At 36.7% G+C, this 21,790-nt stretch overlaps 1 protein-coding gene across 3 annotated transcripts in view; it reads right to left on the bottom strand.

Moving 5' to 3' along the window:
- LOC144966034 (uncharacterized) overlaps positions 1-17,008 on the bottom strand; it is a 47,364-nt gene extending 30,356 nt beyond the window's left edge. For all 3 annotated transcript variants that reach the window (XM_078902025.1, XM_078902026.1, XM_078902027.1), the window contains exons 1-2: positions 16,473-17,008; positions 1,804-4,635 (exon numbers count right to left, since the gene is read on the bottom strand). In XM_078902025.1, coding sequence (XP_078758151.1) covers positions 1,804-4,635; positions 16,473-16,487 — 2,847 coding nt within the window. In that variant the 5' untranslated portion in view covers positions 16,488-17,008. The remainder of the gene's footprint in view (positions 1-1,803; positions 4,636-16,472) is intronic.
- Positions 17,009-21,790: the final 4,782 nt, after the last annotated feature.

Genomic DNA, 21,790 nt, shown 5'->3' with positions numbered 1-21,790 from the left:
AGAGAGAGAGAAGAGAGATAGGAGGCCTCAATCTCATTTACCACCACCCAGTCCTGGTTTTAGACCAAGACCAAGAGAATAAGCCAGAGCAGCTTGCTAAGCAAGGCACGTAGGCAGTCTTCCACGCAGAGGGTGATTGCGGTGAGCATATCTCATTAGCCTATTTATTAAAGCCAAGTAATATTGGAAATTCCTAGTACCGTTATCGGTACTGCCTGGGTGCTGAACTCAAGGTTCAGATCAATGACTATTCATGGAATGCCATTGTATAATAATTTTGCATTTTTATTGGCTGTTGTTTTATCTCACTACAGGAAAGCCAATAAATATTATATTGCTTTGGATTTTTTTTTCTTTTCAGATCAATACTTGCCGAAATCGACATATATGCGATGTTGATACAACCGTACTCATGTTTTACATATTGTGGGGGAAAAAATGGGACTTTGATATTATGTCGATATATGCGTGAAATCGATTTAAGCGTTGTTGATATATCTGCTCTGCACTGTAATAAAATAGAAAATGTAGTCAACTTCAAAGTCAATTTTGTTTTTACACTCTCCTTACTTCAAATGGTCATATCTGGGCAATAAATGATCAGAATTCTAAATTTGGTATCAAATTTTCAGACATAAAATAAGCTTTAATTGGGTACCATAAACTCAAAATTGAAAATCCTAATTTAATACCGCGTTGAGTATGATTAGTAGTGGCCTTTAATATAGAGATCAAGGAACAGTAGTGAGTAAAAAAAAAAAAAATTGAGCTTTTAATATTCACTACACATGCTCAAAGCGTTTTACAAAGGGTACTTGGTCAACAGCAACTTATAATATAGGCTGGGACATGAGGCCAGTTAGGAAATAGTACAATTTTTCCGACAGAGAAGCGCTGTTAACAGCCAGGTACTCATTTTACATAAGAGCCTTTTCCAAGGACTCAACTATGCGCTGTTCAGAACAGGACTTGAACCCTGGACCTTCTGATCTGAAGATGAATGTCATACCACTAGACCACATAGTTGATTATGATCTCTTTTACATATAAACATGCACATTAATTATTTTCCTATAGTTGGCAGATGATAAATGTATTGCATAAAATAAAACCCATCATTGAATTCGTTCATCCTCAATTATTTTAATCAACAAGTAGTAACTCAACCCACAACAACTTTATGTACTGATTCCACTATCCGGATGTCTCTGTAAACCTGACAATATGCAGGGAACCGAAGTGTTCAGATAATAGAGATGTGGTTGTAATTTCAATATAATAGTATAAATCTTTATATCAACAATATAATTCAAACAATAATGCTAAGGATATGTATTATTTGTATAAAATATGCAGATAACAATAATAACTTGAACTTAAATCGGGCTTGGCGACCACAGCAAATAACAACATTGCTTGTAGTACCTATGTTTTAGTGTAGTAAAAAGTATATAACTAGGTATAAAATAAAACCCATTTATATATCATTAAATTCTGGGAACAAAAGTGTTCATTATGGAGACGTGGCTATAATTTCAATAGAATAGTATAAATCTTTATATCAACAACATAATTCTAACAATAAAGATAGGGAAATGCATTCTTTTGTGTAAAATCTGCAGATAACAATATTAGCCTGAGCTTACATCTGACTTGGCTACCATAACAAATGACAACATTGCTTGTTGAACCCATGTTTTAGTGTTATAAAAATATTGAAAGTATGTAACTAGGTATTTTATTCCCCCCCCCCCCCCTCCCCTTCTCCCTAAAAAAGATTTTAAAAAAGAATTGATTTCTTACCGTTTTAGCTTTCAGATTTCCTCCAGTGGATGCAAAATGGTGAGTGACTTCAATTGAACCATTTTTCTTTATATGATCCTTACAATCGTTTTGCAACTTCATCCCTGCAGCATCGGCTATAGCTTTGGCTACCCCACCACCATGTCTCAAATTGCGATTAGCGGCATTAACAATAACATCCACATCCAGTTTGGTGATATCTGCTTTGAATATTTTCACAACCAAATCAGAACAATGTCCACGGAATTTATCTGAAGCCTTTGTGGGTTTCTTCTGCTGTGCATGTGATCTTTCTTCAGCCCGTTGTCCAACTGATGTTTCTTCAGCATGAGATGCTTCCAAATAGGATGTTTTCATAAGTAATGTGTCAGCTTCCGGATTTAAGTAATTCATGCCTAATCCAGAAGATGCTGAAGAATGCACTATATTGGCTGAACTGTCTGCTACTGCTATATTGTCAAAAATATTAGGAAATTGTTTTCTGATTTTGTTCAGAGTATCTTCAAAAGTGATAAGCACGCAATGATCATGTTTCTTTTCAAAATAAATATCCCAATACTTTTCAATTTCATGCAATATTTTAAATTTATCAATGGAAATGCGACATTCCTCCAACTTGTTCTCTATCATCTTCTTAGCACTTTCTGCATCAGTAGTTTCTACCCAAATCAAATTTTCATTCACTCTTTTTTCTTTTACATTTTCAGGAAGTTCTTTAAAGTCTTTAAAGAATCTTTTCACAAATTCATATTCAAGTTTTGAAAAGTGAAAAGTTGTTGACTCCTGCTCCTTCCTTCCCCACTCTTTTTCTTCTTCTTCTTCTTTTTTTTTCTTTTTAAGTTCTCGATACTGCCTCAAACGTGTATTCATTACATTTCCAAGACGTGTGTTTTCCTCTTCCTCAATGTTGGTAAATTCATTTGATTCACTCCTCTCATGGCAAAACCTTGTATTTATGTCACTCGAATGAGGCTCTCTTTTTGGAGCATTTGAAAAACCATCTAATTTCTCCTGCCTGATCTCTGACTGTCTTTGCTCTAAAAGCTGATCACTTTGAGCATTATAATTATCCATTTTACGTCCTTTCTCTCTTTTATGAGGTTTTACCTTTATGTCTTCATCACATTTTCCTCTATTTCTATCCCTTTCAACCTCAGACACTCTCCTCCCTTGGTTATCAAGGCTTTTCTTCCCCCCTTCACTCTCATCAAATGGATTTGATGAATTTTTCTCCCTCGTGTATTTAGAGAGCTTGTCCCTCTTTGTAACTTTTGGCTCTTTCTCCTGCAAAAAATGAATCTCCTCTTTCGTGGCATTGCTATTCCTTGCCTGCTCACTTGCATCATAGTACTCTGCTTCATCCTCAGTGCTTTTAGGCACAGTCACTGTTATAGAGTGATTATTATACAGTTTGTTCTTACTTTCATCAGATTGACTTTTCTTTTGAGACAATCTTTTCACACTTTGTGAGCCATCCCCTGAATGAAGCATATCTCCTCTCTCTATTTCATGCACATTACCCTCAATCTCTTTTCCTTCCCTTCTCCCACTTTTATAATCAAAATTTTCCTCTGTATCAAGTTCAATATTTGCCTGCTCATTTGCATCATAGTACTCTGCTTCATCCTCAGTGCTTTTAGGCATAGTCACTGTTGTAGAGTTATTATTATACAGTTTGTTCTTACTTTCATCAGATTGACTTTTCTTTTGAGACGATCTTTTCACACTTTGTGAGCCATCCCCTGAATGAAGCATATCTCCTCTCTCTATTTCATGCACATTACCCTCAATCTCTTTTCCTTCCCTTCTATCACTTTTATAATCAAAATTTTCCTCTGTATCAAGTTCAATATTTGCCTGCTCACTTGCATCATAGTACTCTGCTTCATCCTCAGTGCTTTTAGGCACAGTCACTGTTGTATTATTATACAGTTTGTTCTTACTTTCATCAGATTGACTTTTCTTTTGAGACGATCTTTTCACACTTTGTGAGCCATCCCCTGAATGAAGCATATCTCCTCTCTCCATTTCATGCACATTACCCTCAATCTCTTTTCCTTCCCTTCTATCACTTTTATAATCAAAATTTTCCTCTGTATCAAGTTCAATATTTGCTTTTTGACCCTCCTCATAATGTAGTGTTTCGACATCCTTGGAAGTTACAGTTTGCGTCACTACTACCTTGTGCACATCATTGTCCTCTGCATCACAATGCAGAACGTCTCTATTCCCTTCTTTTTTAGTTGTATTTTGAGGGCGACTTTCTTTTATTTTCTTATGAACATTTCCATAAGAGTGACAATCATTTTCAGTTTCATAACAACTTAGTTCCTTTGCTTGACCAAAATCATGATTAGGAAGACCATATTCACTCAAGTCCGGAGTTCCTTCAACAGTGGCTTTCAAATATGTTTGTTGTTCACCACCATGGTATTCATTTTTAAAGCTAGATGCTGATTCTTCTCCCTCTCTTCCTCCAAGTCTTGGATCAATAGGCTTCAACAAAAAGTAGTTTTTCTCATCCAAACTGCTTTTCTTTTCACCTCCACTTCCTAAAATTGAATTGTATTCAGTAGCAGAATTCGTATCAGTGTTATTTTTATCTATGAATACAAAACTGTCTTGATCTTCGCTTTCAATAGGCTCTTTCATTCCCTCCACAAGATCAAAAAAGTCATTGATCAAATTTCTTGATGGGTTTGACAGCTTAAATGTATAAGAGCCACGTTTTTCTCGTGAAACCTTGAAACCAAGACCAAGTAATTTTTGTAGTACCCCTTCTTTAGAAATGTATTGTTCACCTCCATCCACTTTAAAGCTACATGAGGCAATCTGGAAAATAATACAAAATAGAAAATATTTCAATTGCTTCTGAGCACATTTCTATGTTGAGAATGAATATTCTGGAGTACTACTAACTCAGATTTTCACCAATTAAAAATATTCCCTCCAGGATCGTTCAAACAGTATATCTTATACCGTGTTATACCCCCCCCCCCCCCCCCCCCCCCCCCCCCCGCCCCCACCATTTGCCTCCAATCCCTCCCCAATAATAACAATGTAATATTACATTTTCCAATATTCGATTATTATTTTAAGATGTACATGCAAACATTTTTTTTTCGCCAGCTTGTAAAAAAAGGTATCATTTTAGTTGATAAATATTTTTTAAAAAGCTTTTTTTTTAATGATGAGACAGGGGTCAAGACTGGAGGATTAGAGGTTGAGACTAGACAAGTCGAGCTTGTTGACGCTGGAAGAGTAGGGTTGCGGTGGCTGAATCAGCCCAGTTTGGGAGCTGGGAAACTGGAATTCCGCATATGCCAGAAAACTGGAATCAATGCATACAACATGAATATTTTGAATCTGAAATCCAGAGTCTGTTGACAGGACACCAAGTGAAGAAAGATTCAGTCTTATTCAAAATGAGACCCTTCCTTAGTAAGGTTGCACAAAAGACTCTACTAGTATTATAGGTGCTCTAATAAGGAGCATATCAACACGATGGACAGAAACAGGTTTTGTCAGCCTGCGGAGTTTATTTGAATGAAATTCTAGTCACATTTTAGAAAACTGGGATGTAGACTACCTTGAATGTGATCATGAAAATCATGGTAAAGCCATGGTGCTGAGCTTAAGAATATAATAACTTATTTTGAAGGCAGGTATGAGGTTTCTTAAGCTTGGATAAGATAAAACTGTCTAGAACAGAATCTGTCTAAACGTAGAAGCAAGTCTAAAAGAAATACAGAAAATTGAAGATTGAAGATGCGAGTGTCATTACAATCATTTAAGAGGTGGTTAATGAGCAAAAGGAGAGTTCAGATCTCAATTTCTATTTGCTTCAGTCGTGAAAATGTTGAGTTTCATAACTAAAACCCGTGTGGTGTTTGATGCCTCTGTAGTGGGACCAAGTTTCTCTAAATGATTGCATGGAAATGGGTCCAAAATTATTGCTTCTCTTCAATTTCATGTTTATCCTATTCGGGAATCCTGATGGGCCTAATGGCTCTGAAGGACTGCTTATCCAATTCAGGTGAAATAAGGATGCCATTTCTGCTGACATTGAGAAAGCATTCCTTCAGATTAGGGTTTGTCCGAAAGAAAGAGATGCTCATGAGTTTCTATGAAAGGGTGGCAATCATATTCATGTCACGCAAATATGGCGTGTTCACACTAGAAACAGCTCATCCCATTTTTTGTACATGCTGCTATTCACCACTTGTCAAATTACCGATCAAAGATAGAGTAGTCAAAGAGTTGTGAGTAAGAGGATAAGTATAATGATTTTTTCGTTCTGGTGTCACAGAGAGCATTCAACAAAGTTTTCAATACAAGAATTCAGTCGTTCAAACCACTAAGGTTCTGGGAGTAAGGCGTTTCCAGAGACTGACACATTTGGATTTGCAACATGGAGATTTCCTACAAAGTATTTGTAACTAAATGCATGATCTTGAGTTGCTTAGCAAAGACATTCGATCCTCTTGGACTAATTTTACCATTACAATTTCTTTCAGGATTCTCTTCCAAGAGCTTTGGAAACTTGGACTTTCATGGGCGGACAAGCAGGTGCCTGACAACGTTGGCAAGAGATTTTGTACAGGGCAAAGGATTTGATAGTCTGATAGGAGTTGTCTTTTCAGCCTAGTTTTGTCACTATTTCTTGGAAAGAAAAATTATGAATTGAGTTGCACTGCTTTTTTTGCATAATTGAAGGCATATGGTGCTTTTGTTTACACGAAAGTGATTGAGATACTAAAAAGCCCATCACACTCCTGAAACTTGAGTTACTTGGTGCATTTATTAGAGCTAAACTTGTTCACTCTGTGAGAAGTGCACTTCAATTACCCAATGATGTAAAATACTACTGTTGGACACGGTGGCTTAGCATTTTATCAAGAGTGATCCGACCAAATGGAAGACATTTGTGTGCAATCATGTTGCCCAGATACAAGATGGTACTGAACCTGAGTGTTGGTTTCAATGCATCGGCAAAGAAAATCCTGTTAATTTGCTTACCAGAGGACTATCTTCAATTTGTTAAACAGTATTTTGTGGTTCAGTGGTCCATTCTGGCTAAACGAACTAAACATGCCAACTGAGCATTCCATACACAAACTACACTAACTCACATCTTCTCCATCCCTACATAAGATTCCAAGCCTAGGTGAAACTAAATGATAAACGATAAAATAAAGGGGGAAAGAAAAGACAACATGGCACAATGGGCCAATGCCACCAGCCAACTTTTCCATTCCCTAAGAAAGCCACAAAGCAACAAATTATCGAGTTAAAAGATCACTCTTCCCCTCCCCCCTCTTCAGTATTATTCCCATTAAGTTCTAGAATAAACTTCCAAGTGGCTGCTCTTAAAGTCGAGTGTAAAACACAAAGATGCTTCAATAATGACATTAATAAAATGAAAACAACAATGAGGGAAAAGATTACGATTCTTGAACTCCAGCTATGGAAATCTTGAACAAGTTCCAAATGCCACTGCACGACCATAAGAGCATGTACTGAAAATGAGTTTGAAATTTCAAATGCAGGAGTTCTAGAATCCTATTATCATAACCTAACAATGACCTCACATATATAATTTCTTATCAAAATGTGTTTTTCTGTTGTTTTTTTTTTTTTTTTTTTTTTTACAATGATAGGTCTTTGAATTTAACGATTTGACATTAAGAATCATCATTGTGGTCAGGATATCATTTGATGTCAAAATATATTTTTAGTAAAATCAGATGAGTGCCACAGAAAAAGAATGTTCTTGAACAGCTACGTCATGATTTATTTTTAAAGAAAGGATAATCAAGATGCCTTGTGGTACATTTGTTATTAAGGTACAATAAAATCAAGCTGGACATCAATGAACAACTAGGCTGTCAGTAGCTAATTTTCATTATTTAAAAATAAAAAAATATAATAATATAAAGACAGGAAGTAAAAATAAATGTATGTTTATTAATAATAATAATAATAATAATAATAATAATAATAATAATAATAATAATAATGATAATGATAATAATAATAATAATAATAATAATAATAATAATAATAATAATAATAATAATAATAATAATAATAATAATAATAATAATAATAAATGAAAACAACAAAGTCAAAGCAGTTCTACTTTCTCTTAGGTATAGCAATATTATCTCTCTCTCTCTCTCTCTCTCTCTCTCTCTCTCTCTCTCTCTCTCTCTCTCTCTCTCTCTCTCTCTCTCTCTCTCTCTCTCTCTCTCTCATACACACACACACACAAACAAACACACACAGACACACACTTTATCCAAACCCACATAAAGAGAGATTAACAATTTACAACAAATTTAAAAATATAAATTTAAAGTAAAATTAGAGGGGAAAAAAAACCAACAGAGTTTGTAAAATACTATGGGTTAAGCTTGTCCATTTTAAGGGTTTTACAGCGCTTGCGAAACTCTAAGAGGTCTTTAGCTCCAATAAATTTTTTTAAAGAAGATGGTTCCAGCCGCTTCGTACTTATTCGCAAATCTGATAACTTTCAAACTAATGCAAATATGATTCATTACAACAACGTGAAAACAGGCCCATAATTTTTTGGAGATATCAGACCTGAAAAAAGGAGCACAGGATTTGGAAAAGAACTAAGTCCCATAAAACAGAATACTACCCTTACAGCTACCTAGCCTGAAACCACCCAAAAGTTCCTTACTGACACATAAATTTTACTTTAAAAACAATCTGCTAATAACCTTCTTTCATATGATAAATCGCTTTGTTCACCAAATATATGATATGAACAAAGCAACAGTGACAAAATTGTAAAGAAATTTATTGTCTCGCTGTGGGAACCATCTGAATCAAAATTTGGTAAGGATTGCCAGGGGTGAGAATGGTCACAAAAAGAGGACAATTTTTAGCACGTAGATCAAGAGCCATCCTGTATGAAAATAGCCTATAAGTTTGAATTTCATTAAAATTTACTGAGATACAATCCAAAATGTGTATCAAAGCAAATTCTGACACCACTAGGACGAATTTTAAAAGTTGAAAGAGTATTTACAACATATGGTGGTTGTAGGGATGATGATGTTGTGGGGGTTGTAGTGGTAGTGGTGGTAGGGATGATGATGTGGTGGTTGTAGTTGTAGTGGTGGTAAGGATAATGATGTGGTGGTTGTAATTGTAGTGGTGGTAGGGATGATGGTGTGGTGGTGGTTGTAGTAGTTGTTGTAGGGATAAGATGTGGTGGTTGTAGTAGTAGTTGTGATAGGAATGATGTGGTGGTGGCTGTAGTAGTAGTGTTGGTAGAGATAATGCTTTGGTTGTAGTTGTAGTGGTTGTGGGGATGATGTTGTGGTGGATGTAATAGTAGTGGTGGTATGGATGATGACGTGGTGGTGATCGTTGTCGTAGTGGTCTTAGGGATGATGGTTGGTGGTTGCAGTAGTAGTGGCGGTAGTGGTTGTAGTTCTTGTGGTAAGAAGGGGTGATGTAGTGGTAGGGATGAAGATGTGGTGATCGTAGTAGTAGTTGTCTTAGGGATGATGGTGTGGTGGCGGTTGTAGTAGTGGTGGTTAGGGATGATGGTTGGTGGTGGTTGTAGTAGTTGTGGTAGGGATGAAGATTTGGTGATGGTAATAGTAGTACTGGTAGTAGGGATGATGATGTGGTGGTAGTTGTAGTTGTCGGGGTGATAGGGATGGTGATGTAGTGGTGGTGGTTAGTAGTTGTGGTAGGTATGAATATGTTGTGGTGATTGTAGTGGTGGTGGTAGGGATGATGATGTGGTGGTGGTTGTAGTAGTGGGGGTAGTAGCGATGATACTGTGGTGGTGGTTGTAGTATTTGTGATACGGATGATGATGCGATGGTGATTGTAGTTGTAGTGGTGGTAGGGATAATGATGTGATGGTGGTTGTAGTAGTAGTGGTGGTAGGGATGATGTGGTGGTGGTCATAGTAATAGTGGTCTTAGGGATGATGATGTGGTGGTGATTGTAGTAGTGGTGGTTAGGAATGATGGTGTTGTTGTGGTTGTAGTAGTGGTAGGGATGAAGATGTGGTGGTGGTGGTACTAGTAATGGTGGTAGGGATGAAGATGTGGTGATGGTACTAGTAGTGGTGGTAGGGATAACATGGTGGTGGTTGCAGTGGTGGGGGTGATGATGTAGTGGTGTGGGTTGTAGTAGTTGTTTTAGGGATGATAATGTGGTGGTAGTTGCAGTAGTAGGAGTTGTAGGGAGGATGATGTAGTGGTTGTGGTGAGTCTTTTTTATTCATAAATTTATTTTGAAAATGGCTGAATTGTGATGGTGATGGGCGGAGATAAACCACCATTTAGGCCTAAATCCGTCTTAAGGCGGAAGAATCTCAGCCCTGATGAATGAAAAAGAGAATCATTTTGAGCTCGAAAGAGGTAGTATGTGAGCATGTAGAGGAGAGAAAGGGCCTCTAGAAATACAGTGATCCCTGCTTGCCTTCAAATTGCCTTCTAACTGATTTACCCTTTGACAAATCATCAATTGCCAACTATGCATATGTACTTTTAACAGCCACAGAGAAACATAAGTGTCACGAAGCGATGATATTTATATTAATATCAATTAATACTCTCTCTCTCTCTCTCTCTCTCAGGCTTGTTAATGGTTGGTGAAAAATTTTTCGGAACTTTTTGAACACGCGAAAATAGACCAACAGGACAAAAATATGGATTCATTAATCAACACAACACAGATATGACATGTTTCAATTGACTGGTCAAATCCTGTCACTTTCCCCAACTCATTTATAATACAAAATAAGCAGGTCCTTATTTTATGGTACCAAAAAAAAGAAAGAAAAATCCCAATATTTGAGAGAGTACACATATTTCTGGGCCCAGGGCTGAGTTAGTTATAAAAGGAAAGGAAGAGAACAATTCCTACCTTTTTGAAGGATGTGTATCTAGTGGTTGACATGAGAAGCTGCTTTATTTTTGCTCCTGTTTGTTTGTGTTAAATCTTTAAGCTGACTCTTTCGTTTATTTGGATTAATTCTTATAGAAGAAGAAGAAGAAGAAGAAGAAGAAGAAGAAAAAGAAGAAGAAAAGAAAAGAAGAAGAAGAAAGAAGAGAAGAAGAAAAGAAGAAGAAGAAGAAGAAGAAGAAGAAGAAGAAGAAGAAGAAGAAGAAGAAGAAGAAGAAGAAGAAGAAGAAGAGAAGAAGAAGAAGAAGAAGAAGAGAAGAAAAGAAGAAGAAGAAGGAAGAAGAAGAAGAAGAAGAAGAAGAAGAAGAAAGAGAAGAAGAAGAAGAAGAAGAAGAAGAAGAAGAAGAAGAAGAAGAAGAAGAAGAAGAAGAAGAAGAAGAAGAAGAAGAAGAAGAAGAAGAAGAAGAAGAAGAGGAGAAGGAGGTGCGGTCGTGTGTGAAGGAGAAAAAAGAGAAAAATTAAAACAATCACAGTCGTGAAAAAAGAAAATTCTGCTGAAAGCTGTCAATCACTGTTCGAAGAAAAATATTTATTTTGCAATTTTTTTTTTCCGGTTGTCTTTGAGACTGATACAAAGAAACCATGGGATGGAGAAAAAAAAGAGTCAGAGAAATGCGTGTGTGTCTGTAACAAAATAGAGAGAAACGTCCCGGTCCGACACACGCTGTGTGTGCTAATTATCTATTGACCAGGCGTGTGTTAGACGACTCGCAACCCTCTCTCGCTGCCTGTGGCACAGTAGGCAGGCAGTGAATACATCCACGTCTAGCGGAGCGTGGAGCTGGAATGATAATATACCTAACTAACTAGACGGTCTAGTTTCATTTTGTCTTTGATGCGACAAATAAAAAGTTTATTTTTTATTTTTTAAGTTGGCATTCAAAACGGAATAAAAACTGATTTTTGAAAGGAACGAAATAAAACTCTTTTATTTTATTTTTTGTTGGTTTTGTACTTGGACATTACAAATTTTATTTTTACTTTTAATTTATAATTTTTTTTTTTTTAAATATCAGCTAATAAAGAATATATCTAGCAAAATTGTACTGTCCGAAATCAGACAATAGTCAGAAGATTTACAGGCCTGCTCACTCTTTGTTATTAATACTACTAATACTCTCGTTTTCTCTTCTTCCTTTCTTCCATTTTCTTCTTTCTTTCTCACTCATTTCCTCTTTTAGCCACAGACCGTGCCAGTTGGTAAATCGTCAACTATTTACTATTAACTGCCACGGAGTGATGTCAATTAATATTTACTTGCATTTTCTCCACTATCTCTCTCATTTTTTTTATTTCTCAGATCTTCTTCCTCATTCATTTTCTCTTTTCTCCCTCTCTCTCATTTCCTCTTTTTGCCTCAGATCATACCAGTTGGTAAATCGTCAACATGTAACTGTCACAGTCTTAGAGTGATACGTTAATATTAAGATTAGTACTCTCATTTTCTCCTCTATCTCCGTCTGTGTCATGTACTCTCTCTCTCTCTCTCTCTCTCTCTCTCTCTCTCTCTCTCTCTCTCTCTCTCTCTCTCTCTCTCTCTCTCTCTCTCTCTCTCTCTCTCTCTCTCTCTCATATTTCCTCTGTTTGTCACAGACCTTGATCTTATTGCAGAAATGTGAATTGTTCCTTATCAGGCATTATTGGTAGGGATTTGCCACTTTGTCCTTTTATTTTTTCCCGCTGAATTCGACAACAACTGTAAGTTTTGTTTTATACGATTTTAACTCGCCTTGGAATTCATGAAAAGACAAAAAACAAATGCCACAACGAGTGCAGACTCAAACTTTTCCACAAGGAATGAATGATTGGAAGAAAGTGATGGGATTCAAGATTCGCGAAAATCAAGTCTCGACTGAAATCACCGCATGCAGCTGAAGAGTTTTAATTTGACTCCTTGGCAGTTGATGACGTCCACTACAAAGGACTCACTCTATGGCAATTGACACTTCCTTTTAATTTTTTGAGATTTATTTGAAGGCGGGGAAAGGGGGGGGGGGGGGGTGTTCACCCTTTAAAATTCAATCTTTCATTTATTCATTTTTAAAAAAATTAATTCATTTCTTTATTTATTCATTTTTGTTATTTCCGACGGACTGATCTAGCTTTATCTTCCTAAAAATCGTTTTCCTATGAATGTCTTTCTTTTTCCCAAAGATCAGATAGATGTTTTGAGTTTAAGTTTCATTCTGGCGTGGTGGTGGTTAAGGACCCAAGAGTCAGAAGTGGCAGTAGCACTGAAAAGCTAAGAAAAGATTGAAAGCAAAAATTGGGGGGGGGGGGGGGGGGGGGGGGCATTCCAAAACTATTAATCCATGGAATGCACCACACAATCTATACAGCTTATTAAGTTGCTCATTATGGTCTACTTCTGAATGAATTATTAGGTATTATTAAATAAGTAAATAAATAAATATAATAACACACACAAAATAAACAAAACACAATAATAAAGGAGACCAAAGTAAACAAAAATCAAAGAGAAAAAAACAAAATGGAATATGAATTAATAAATATAATCCGAGAACGTATTACTATGAGAGACATATATTGATTATATTATGAAAGAAGAAAAGAAAAAAAGGTTTAGGGAAATGTGATTATGAGTCATTTCCAATTTATGGTTAAATCAAAGAGGAAACTTTCAACTTTCTGTAGAGATTAATTAAATTACATTATATTGTGAAGAATTTATTTAACACTCCATGACGTAGCTGACATAAATTCACTCACGAAATTTACTTCTTCATCTGGCACATCACAGCATCCTAGTCATTTAACTGAGAGAAATGAAAAAGGTATCCAGAATAGCTTAAACTTTATTCTGGATACTGATAGGAAATTAAATATTGTTCATTCGTTCAAATCTGCATTATAACTGATTTTGAATCATGATATAAGATCAGCACAGACTATAACAGGGAGAGTAACCTCCCTTGACCATCTGCAAGGTAAGGTTAATTGGCCGTGAACAGATGGAATGCTGGATCGTGGATGCATGGTGCTGGTGTGGTCATTTCAAAGAAAACCTAAGTGTTATGAAGTATAGAGGAGAACTAGTTGCTGTGAGATTGACAACTGTGCATTGTGACCAAAGAGTTTGGTCTCTCATCACAGCTCATCTCTTTGACTCTTCCAAAAATTGAGAACAAAAGAGTGAAAGTTATATTCCAATCTGATTAAGATGTCGGCTTTCATCAAAGCAGCTTTTGCTTGTCAAAATCTATACAGGGCTGGCATATAGTTTTTGTTTCAATCAAATTGCTCAGTCTGTGGTGGACTAAGAACAATGTTTACAACAACTGATTTGAGTTTACCATTTTATTTATGGTATGAAATCTGATCAGTGGTCAAATCACAATTGCTATAAAAACTTACGAGCGGTGGTAAAAAAAGTGTCCCAAAATTGTATCTGAAATCAACCTAAGATACTGCAACCATGCACAAGCAGAGGGAATGTGTTGCCAGTTGACACGAAACTCAACTTTGATTTATTGCAACTCTGGTTAATTGCAAAATTTTCGCTGATCCCAAGGTGTTGCGATTAACCGGATTGGACTGTACTGCTGTAATACTACTACTACTAATAAGTAGTTAGCGATGGGGGCTGTCTGAAGCCTGGGATCGTGAAAATACTAACGAAAGAGTGATAATGGAGAGGCTTTAGATGGATAGAATACAACAACTACTACCACTACTATTCTTCTTCTTCAAGTACCAAGTCTGTGCCAGAAATAGGTGATCATAGTACGCCATTCATCTCTCTGATCAGATAATCTCAATAAACTAATATTACTCTTCTCTTTCTTTGTCACCCAGCTGTTCAATCCATTCAAATGTTTTCTTGTTCTACCGTTACTCTTTTTACCTTCTATCTTTCCTGTGAGAGCAAGATTTTCAATAAATTTATGTCGATTTATGTGCCATAAAAATTGCATTTGTCTTTTTCTTATTGTACTACTATTACAACTACTACTAATAATAACTGTTTCTAATATCACTACCACCACCACCACTACAACTACTAACTACAACTACTACTACATCCACACACAAGCATGTGAATTCAATGGTGCTTTATTTTTTTAAAAGAAAGATTATGTTTTAGCGTATAAGCATCAATCATTGATTTCATAAGACAATTTGGGTTTCTGAATATTTTGATTTCCTAGGTCTTCAGCATGGAGAATTAATGACATGTCTGGAAAAGGCAGGTATTGATGGCAAAAATATACGGCTAATCACAAATCTATATTGGCATCAAAAAGCAGCCATCAGGATTCAGGGCGATCTGTCACCTTTCACGCCAATTAAAAGAGGAGTTCGTCAAGGATGTATCCTCTCTCCATATCTATTTAACCTGTACACAGAGTTTATCTTCCGTAAAACCGGGCACATTCCAGGTATTGTTATTGGAGGTAGGAGGATAAATAATCTGAGATATGCAGATGATACAGTATTGTTGGCATCGAACGAGACAAATCTACAGATCCTTGCAAATCAAGTAAACCTGAACAGTACAGCAAAGGGTCTAGAGATGAATGTTCAAAAGACAAAGGTAATGGTCATGTCAAAGAAGCCTGAAAAAATCGCGAAAGTCCAAATTAATAATCAAAACATCGAACAAGTAGATTCTTTTAAATATCTTGGACAGACAATGACCAACAACAGAAAGAATGAGCTGGAAGTGAAAAACAGGATTGCTATAGCTAAGTCGAGGTTCAGCAAACTGAATAACATTTTAACTTCGCAACAAACGCAGATGAAAACAAGAATAACAATACTCAAATGTTATGTCCACTCAGCACTTCTCTACGTCTCAGAAACATGGACCTGGAACAAACAAATAGAGAAAAGAATTGAGGCCTTTGAAATGTGGACTTTCTGTCGCCTTGGAAAAATCAGTTGGAAAGAAAAGATAACAAATCAAGAAGTCGGTGACATCCTTGATATCAGACCGACCCTAATGAAAGTAATAAAAACAAGAAAACTAAGGTATTTTGGACACCTAAGACGCCATCAAACTGTCAACAAGGACATTCTTGAGGGTAGAGTTGAGGGGAAAAAGAGGAAGAGGCAGGCCAGCAAGAACTTGGATGGATGATGTGAGGACATGGACAGGATTGTCGGCAGCCGAATGCAGTCAGCAAGCCGTCAACAGGGAAGATTGGCATGTCATTTCAAGTCGACCTCAACCCATGAGATGACACTGGAAGAAGAAGAAGGTCTTCAGGTTTTTTTTTCATTATTACCACCAATACGTCACCCATCATCACACTACAACCACCACCATATCATCATTACCACTAAACCACAAGATCATCATCGCTACGTCAAACCTCTGGATGGGGTCTTTCGACCTCCCATGGTGGGCAGGAGGTCACTTGCTCTGTCTTCTATCCCCTTATATTATACTGACTTATATGATTTGTTGGTTTTTAGTTGCATTCTGTATTTGCCTTGGAATTAGATTACTTGCTGCATCCCCCAAATGGGATCGACCCTAGCTCCCAGTATAACAATCGTAATTTTTCATGGGGGTTGCAAGAGTCGAGAAACATTTTCAAGGGTAGAGGGGGACAATTTTTCATTTTCAGGGGCATTGGATTTTCTGAGTGTCACCCATAGTGCACACTGCTGTTATGTTGATATATTTTCAAAAGTAACATACTAAAGAGGAAGGCCTCCCATTAAAGACAGTTATATGTCCTCACCGAAACAGTCGACATCTTTTTATTCGATGAGGAGACTTGAGGTCTAAGAATAATGGTTGAACTAAACTCCAGTCCAGTGGGTGTATCTCGAACTCTGTCCGGTGGCTCTAAAGCTGTTCAGAATTTTATAATAACAATGGATAATATGACTTTAAAAAAGTCTGGGATGTTTAACATATTCAAATATATCCTTATTTAGACCATAGCAACTGCAACATTGACAAGTTTACGTTTGTAAGCAGTAAACGAAAATGGCGATATTTTTTATTTCCTCGTCAGTCACATAGCAATGATGAATTTCCTGGAAAATGAAAATGAACAGGGGTTTCGGTATCGATTTAATCGTCGAGTTCGAAGGCACATTATATCCAATACCTCCTCTTGTTCGTGAAAAAATCAGTCCAGATAAATATATCATTTTCATTCCGAAGAAGCTGTGGTGTGAAAGAATCCATAATGAATAATAATTCTGCTTTAATGATACTTTTTCCGTCCTCAACCAACATATACTTAGATATCGATATCTTCCTTTGCGTAGAGATCAGTAAAATTAGGTGCCCCAAAAGTAAACAATAGCAAGTTGCTAGTGATTTCCGTTAGGGACCGGAATAATTTACGTACAATATAGGTCTCCCAATTTTGTAGTTTGAGTTGTATGCAATACACTTTCAGTATTGAAAATATGTTTACATAAAATCTAACAGCTGCAGAAATAATAATATAAGGCTAAATTATTATGAAAATCAGGCTCCGAATAATTCTCGTTTTGTTCACACCAGCGCAATAATTTGCTCTGGTCTAAAAATAGATAGACTGTAACTTTTGATAAATTTTACCTTTTGTTCCATAAAATATCCATATCTAGACATTATTTGATGCATGATCGAGTATTTATGAATATGTGTTTCTTTTGCCACCTAACAGCCAAATTTTAAAGGTTATTTTTTTTCTATTATTTACATTGGAACGTGAGCTGTCAAGACAGGAACATGTGGTTTGCCATGTGCTTCTAGACCTTTGTTTACGTTTGGGGCACCTAATTTTACTGCTCTAGACATTCCCAGGAACAAGACGGCATTGATGGCTGGGCGGCTCTCGGAATTAAAGAGAATTCTTTTTAAAGAGTTGTCCGAAAAAGTTCTTCGGTAAACTCGGTCCCGATACTCCCAATGCGAAGACGGGTTATTTTTCAATTAATTTATAAGTGGCGCGTGTTTCTCTTGTTTTTCTCAGCTGTCCCTCTAACCAAATTTGTAAAGAATTGTGTCAACCTCTAAATCAATTTGTATTAACTGAATATAAATTTTGGATCGTGTTGATGCCATATTTTAAAAAAGTTTTTTTTCTTTAAGACCTTTTTAAAAAACCCCCTCTAAAACCGCTGTTTACACTATTAAATGTGGAATCAAGTTACTACTACAAAGTAAGAGATGCATTCATCGTGTTTCCAAAAAAAGCTCGTGCTGACACGGTAGCCCTGGTTAGTGTTTATGAGTTTACGTTATACTTGTTTCCGAATAAAAACAATTCCCTTTAACTGTTATAAACTTACAACTTATTTTGTTTTGGATTAAATTTTGAATTTATGATATATTGTATATTACCTACATCATGTCGTAATTAATTACCGAAGACTGCTATGAAATCTCTAGCTTTAAATCGTTTGAAATACTGATTATATACTCAATTTTGTAAAATTAAAAACGATTGCTGAATATATAACTTTGAAAACTCAGTCTTTCGAAAAGAAAAAAATATAGGACACTATTATTTTCCTATGAATGACTACTAATACGCAACCCGTGTCCACTGGCACGGACACAGAACGATACGTATTTAGCCCGTGTCGCGTCTATGTAGGAGAGTGGCAAGTAGGAATATACAGTTAGGAGTTAGATAGTTTCCCCATAGACAGAGTTATCTGGTGCCAGTTTTTCCCCTTTTTTTTTTTTTTTGGCGGGTTAAAGCTCCTAACAACTCGATAGAAAGTAAGAAAATGTTAAAGTTTAAAGATATAGGTAGTAGAAGTAGTGGTAGATTATTAGCACTTATATGGGGATAGGTAGGTTCAGAAGGTAAGTATTAATCCCCGTTAAAGAAGTGCTTTAATATAAATCAACAGAATTGCCTCCCACAATAACAGGTTAACACATAATTAGCCAAAAGAATAATAGTGCTTTTAATTAACTAAAGTTAGGCTATGGGTACTTAATTTCATCCCGTATCGTAAACTATTCATTTTTATTTTATTTTATTTATTTATTTATTTATTTTGTGTAGGTGCTTATCTGGTTGGATGTGACTGGTGGTGGCGTTAAGGTTTCTTCTGGTTAGTTCGTAGAGTAGCCTTTTCCATTCCAGTTGTCTCAGTGGATCACTTGTTAGATTAAATTCTGGATCAACTTGTACCCATATAGACATTTATTAGGTTCTCAGATGAATGTTTGGTCGGTACTCCTATCTGTGAGCAAATCTTTGACTAGTTGCAACATTTTTCTATTCCTTATGAATAGTGATGTCGTGAGGGATTTCAATTAATACCCTTGACATCACCACTGATCTAAATTGTGTTAGTCAGTAATTTAATTAACGGGGATGGGGAAATAAAAGTATCAATGAGAGTATAATAATCAATACATGTAACTATTGAATAGAACTATCGCGTATTAACAATAGCACATTTGTAAATTATGTAATTCGTGTAATGTAATTCATTCATTTGGAAGGCATACATACATATACAATAATATATACATATATAAATATATGGATAAAGAGAGTGAATGAAATATTTTGTTATAATAACATGAATTATCAATTACTAACATGAGTTATTGATTTCTGTTATTTTAGGTTGTGTCTACTTACGACCAGGCGAAACACAATATTAATTATTACTCACTAGACAAACTAGTTTTAAATGGCATTAATTAATAATAACACAATGTAAGTCCACCACATGCCCCTCACACAATGTTTCTCGATAAGTAGAATTTCGAGTTCCCACTAGAGGATGTGAGAGATAGGAAGGATGAAATGGGAGAGAGGCTTGACAGAGTTGTGTCTTTTGTTTATATATAATTATCACTGGAGTTAGTGAATCCCATTATCCCATTGGCAGGGTTTTTACTGGTGGTTTTCTCGAGACCAATCATATTCTGCGTGCGTCTTCGTAGTTAGCGTTCGGTAATCTTGTGTAATCCTAATTATGTCTTTTGTTATGCCTGTTGACCACGGGCGGTCAAACTCCTCATGGCTCTCTCGCCTGACGACTGGGCGTTAATTAATGCAGTACGACACAATAAACCACAGGTACGACACAATAAACCACAGGAATCTCCTACTCAAGCTTGCTAAAGTCACCAAAAACAACAGAGTTGTGAAAATGATCGAGTCCCTCCTCGCTAGCAGACGATTCTTTGTAGAAATGGATGGAAAGAAAAGTAGATGGCGATCTAAAAAAAAATGGACTACCTCAAGGATCTGTACTAGCTCCAACATTACTTAATATATATACAAATGACCAACCAAAATTTGAAAATGTTAGGAGGTTCATATACGCCGATGACCTGTGCCTTGCCACACAATCAAGAAATTTCAAAGAAATTGAAGACAAATTGTCAGCTGCCCTGAACACGCTCACGACCTACTATGAGGAAAACTAATTAAATGCCAACCCGAGCAAAACACAGGTTTGCGCATTTCACCTGAATAACCACCAAGCAAACAGGAAATTAATTGTAACATGGAATGGTGCAGCACTTGAAAACAACGACTTCCCTGTCTACCTTGGAGTTACCTTGGACCGCACACTATCGTTTGCTCAACATGCAAAGAAGATTAAGGGGAAGGTGGCCACCAGGAACAGCCTGCTTGGGAAACTTGCAAACACAAGATGGGCAACAGACCCAAAAACCCTAAGGACAACGGCCCTGGTACTTTGTTACTCCTCGGCCGAGTATCGCTCACCAGTCTGGGCTAGGTCAAGCCACGCCAATAAGACAGACCCTGAACTAAATAATGCTTGTCGCATTATTACTGGGACACTGAGACCTACCCCCATACCAGCCACCTATAGACTAGCGGGGATAGCACCACCACACATCCGCAGAGACGCACAGACCAAAGTCCAGAAATACAAACAAGAAAGTGACACCAGACATCCTCTTTATGAGCATAACATCGTGCCAAGGAGACTGAAATCTAGGAAAAGCTTCCTGACAACTGAAGGCATCCACCCAGACCATGCAGCCATATACAGAGTGCATTCATGGAAAGAATGGGACTGCTGCCCAAATGATGCCATTCAGGAACCCAAAGAAGAACTGCCAAGCGGAGTAAATCTCCCCAGGAAAGATTGGTTGACACTGAACCGGGCAAGGTCTAAAGTGGGGAAGACCAAAACAACCTTACAAAAATGGGGACTTTCTCCAGACTGCCGATGTCAATGTGGACACACGGCTCAAAACATGGACCACATCCTTCACGAGTGCGAACTTGGACCACATATCAGTGATATGGACCTGAGAGGCTGCACCTCTGAAGCCATCCAATGGATCCACCACTGGCGCGACACGATATGATGAATGCAGTGTCAATCTCGTAGCTATAGCAGACGGCCTTTTAATTATGCAAAGGGCAATAACAATAAACATATGGCCGACGCCCTAAGAATATGTATTGATTTATTTACAATCCTGGGAAAGTTAAGAAGGATTTGAAATAGATCACTACAGCCCGTTTCCGGCAAGACGTAGGGAATAGTGCATGCACTATTTTATACGGACCGTTTGATGAGCCATCAGCCATTTCCTTCGTCTGAGATTTAATTTTTTAAAGAAAAAACAAATGTTTGTGCTCAAATCCAAAAAAAATAATATCAGAATCGAACTCAGCACCTCAAAATTAGTAAAATCTGCGTGTTTATGCATATTTTTAATGCTTTTATACCATATTTCAATTTTATTTGGTATTCATTTTTTTTATTCAGCCATGAATGACCTTATCACGCAGTTTTCTTGTAATTTCCCATCCATCTCTTTTGTTTGTTTTTTTTATTATGATACGCACTCATTCACTCATCTTGATTGCTACGACGACTACTACCACCACCACTACTACTAATACTACTACTACTACTACTACTACTACTACTACTACTACTACTACTACTACTACTACTACTACTACAACAACTACTACTACTACTACTACTACTACTACTACTACTACTACTACTACTACTACTACTACTACTACTACTACTACTACTACTACTACTACTACTACTACTACTACTACTACTACTACTACTAGTA

Source organism: Berghia stephanieae, chromosome 2 (assembly GCF_034508935.2).
Source record: "Berghia stephanieae isolate SIO BIC M18660-M18661 chromosome 2, UCSD_Bste_1.3, whole genome shotgun sequence".
Classification (NCBI taxonomy): domain Eukaryota; kingdom Metazoa; phylum Mollusca; class Gastropoda; order Nudibranchia; family Aeolidiidae; genus Berghia; species Berghia stephanieae.
This window is presented reverse-complemented; position numbering and strand designations above follow the sequence as displayed.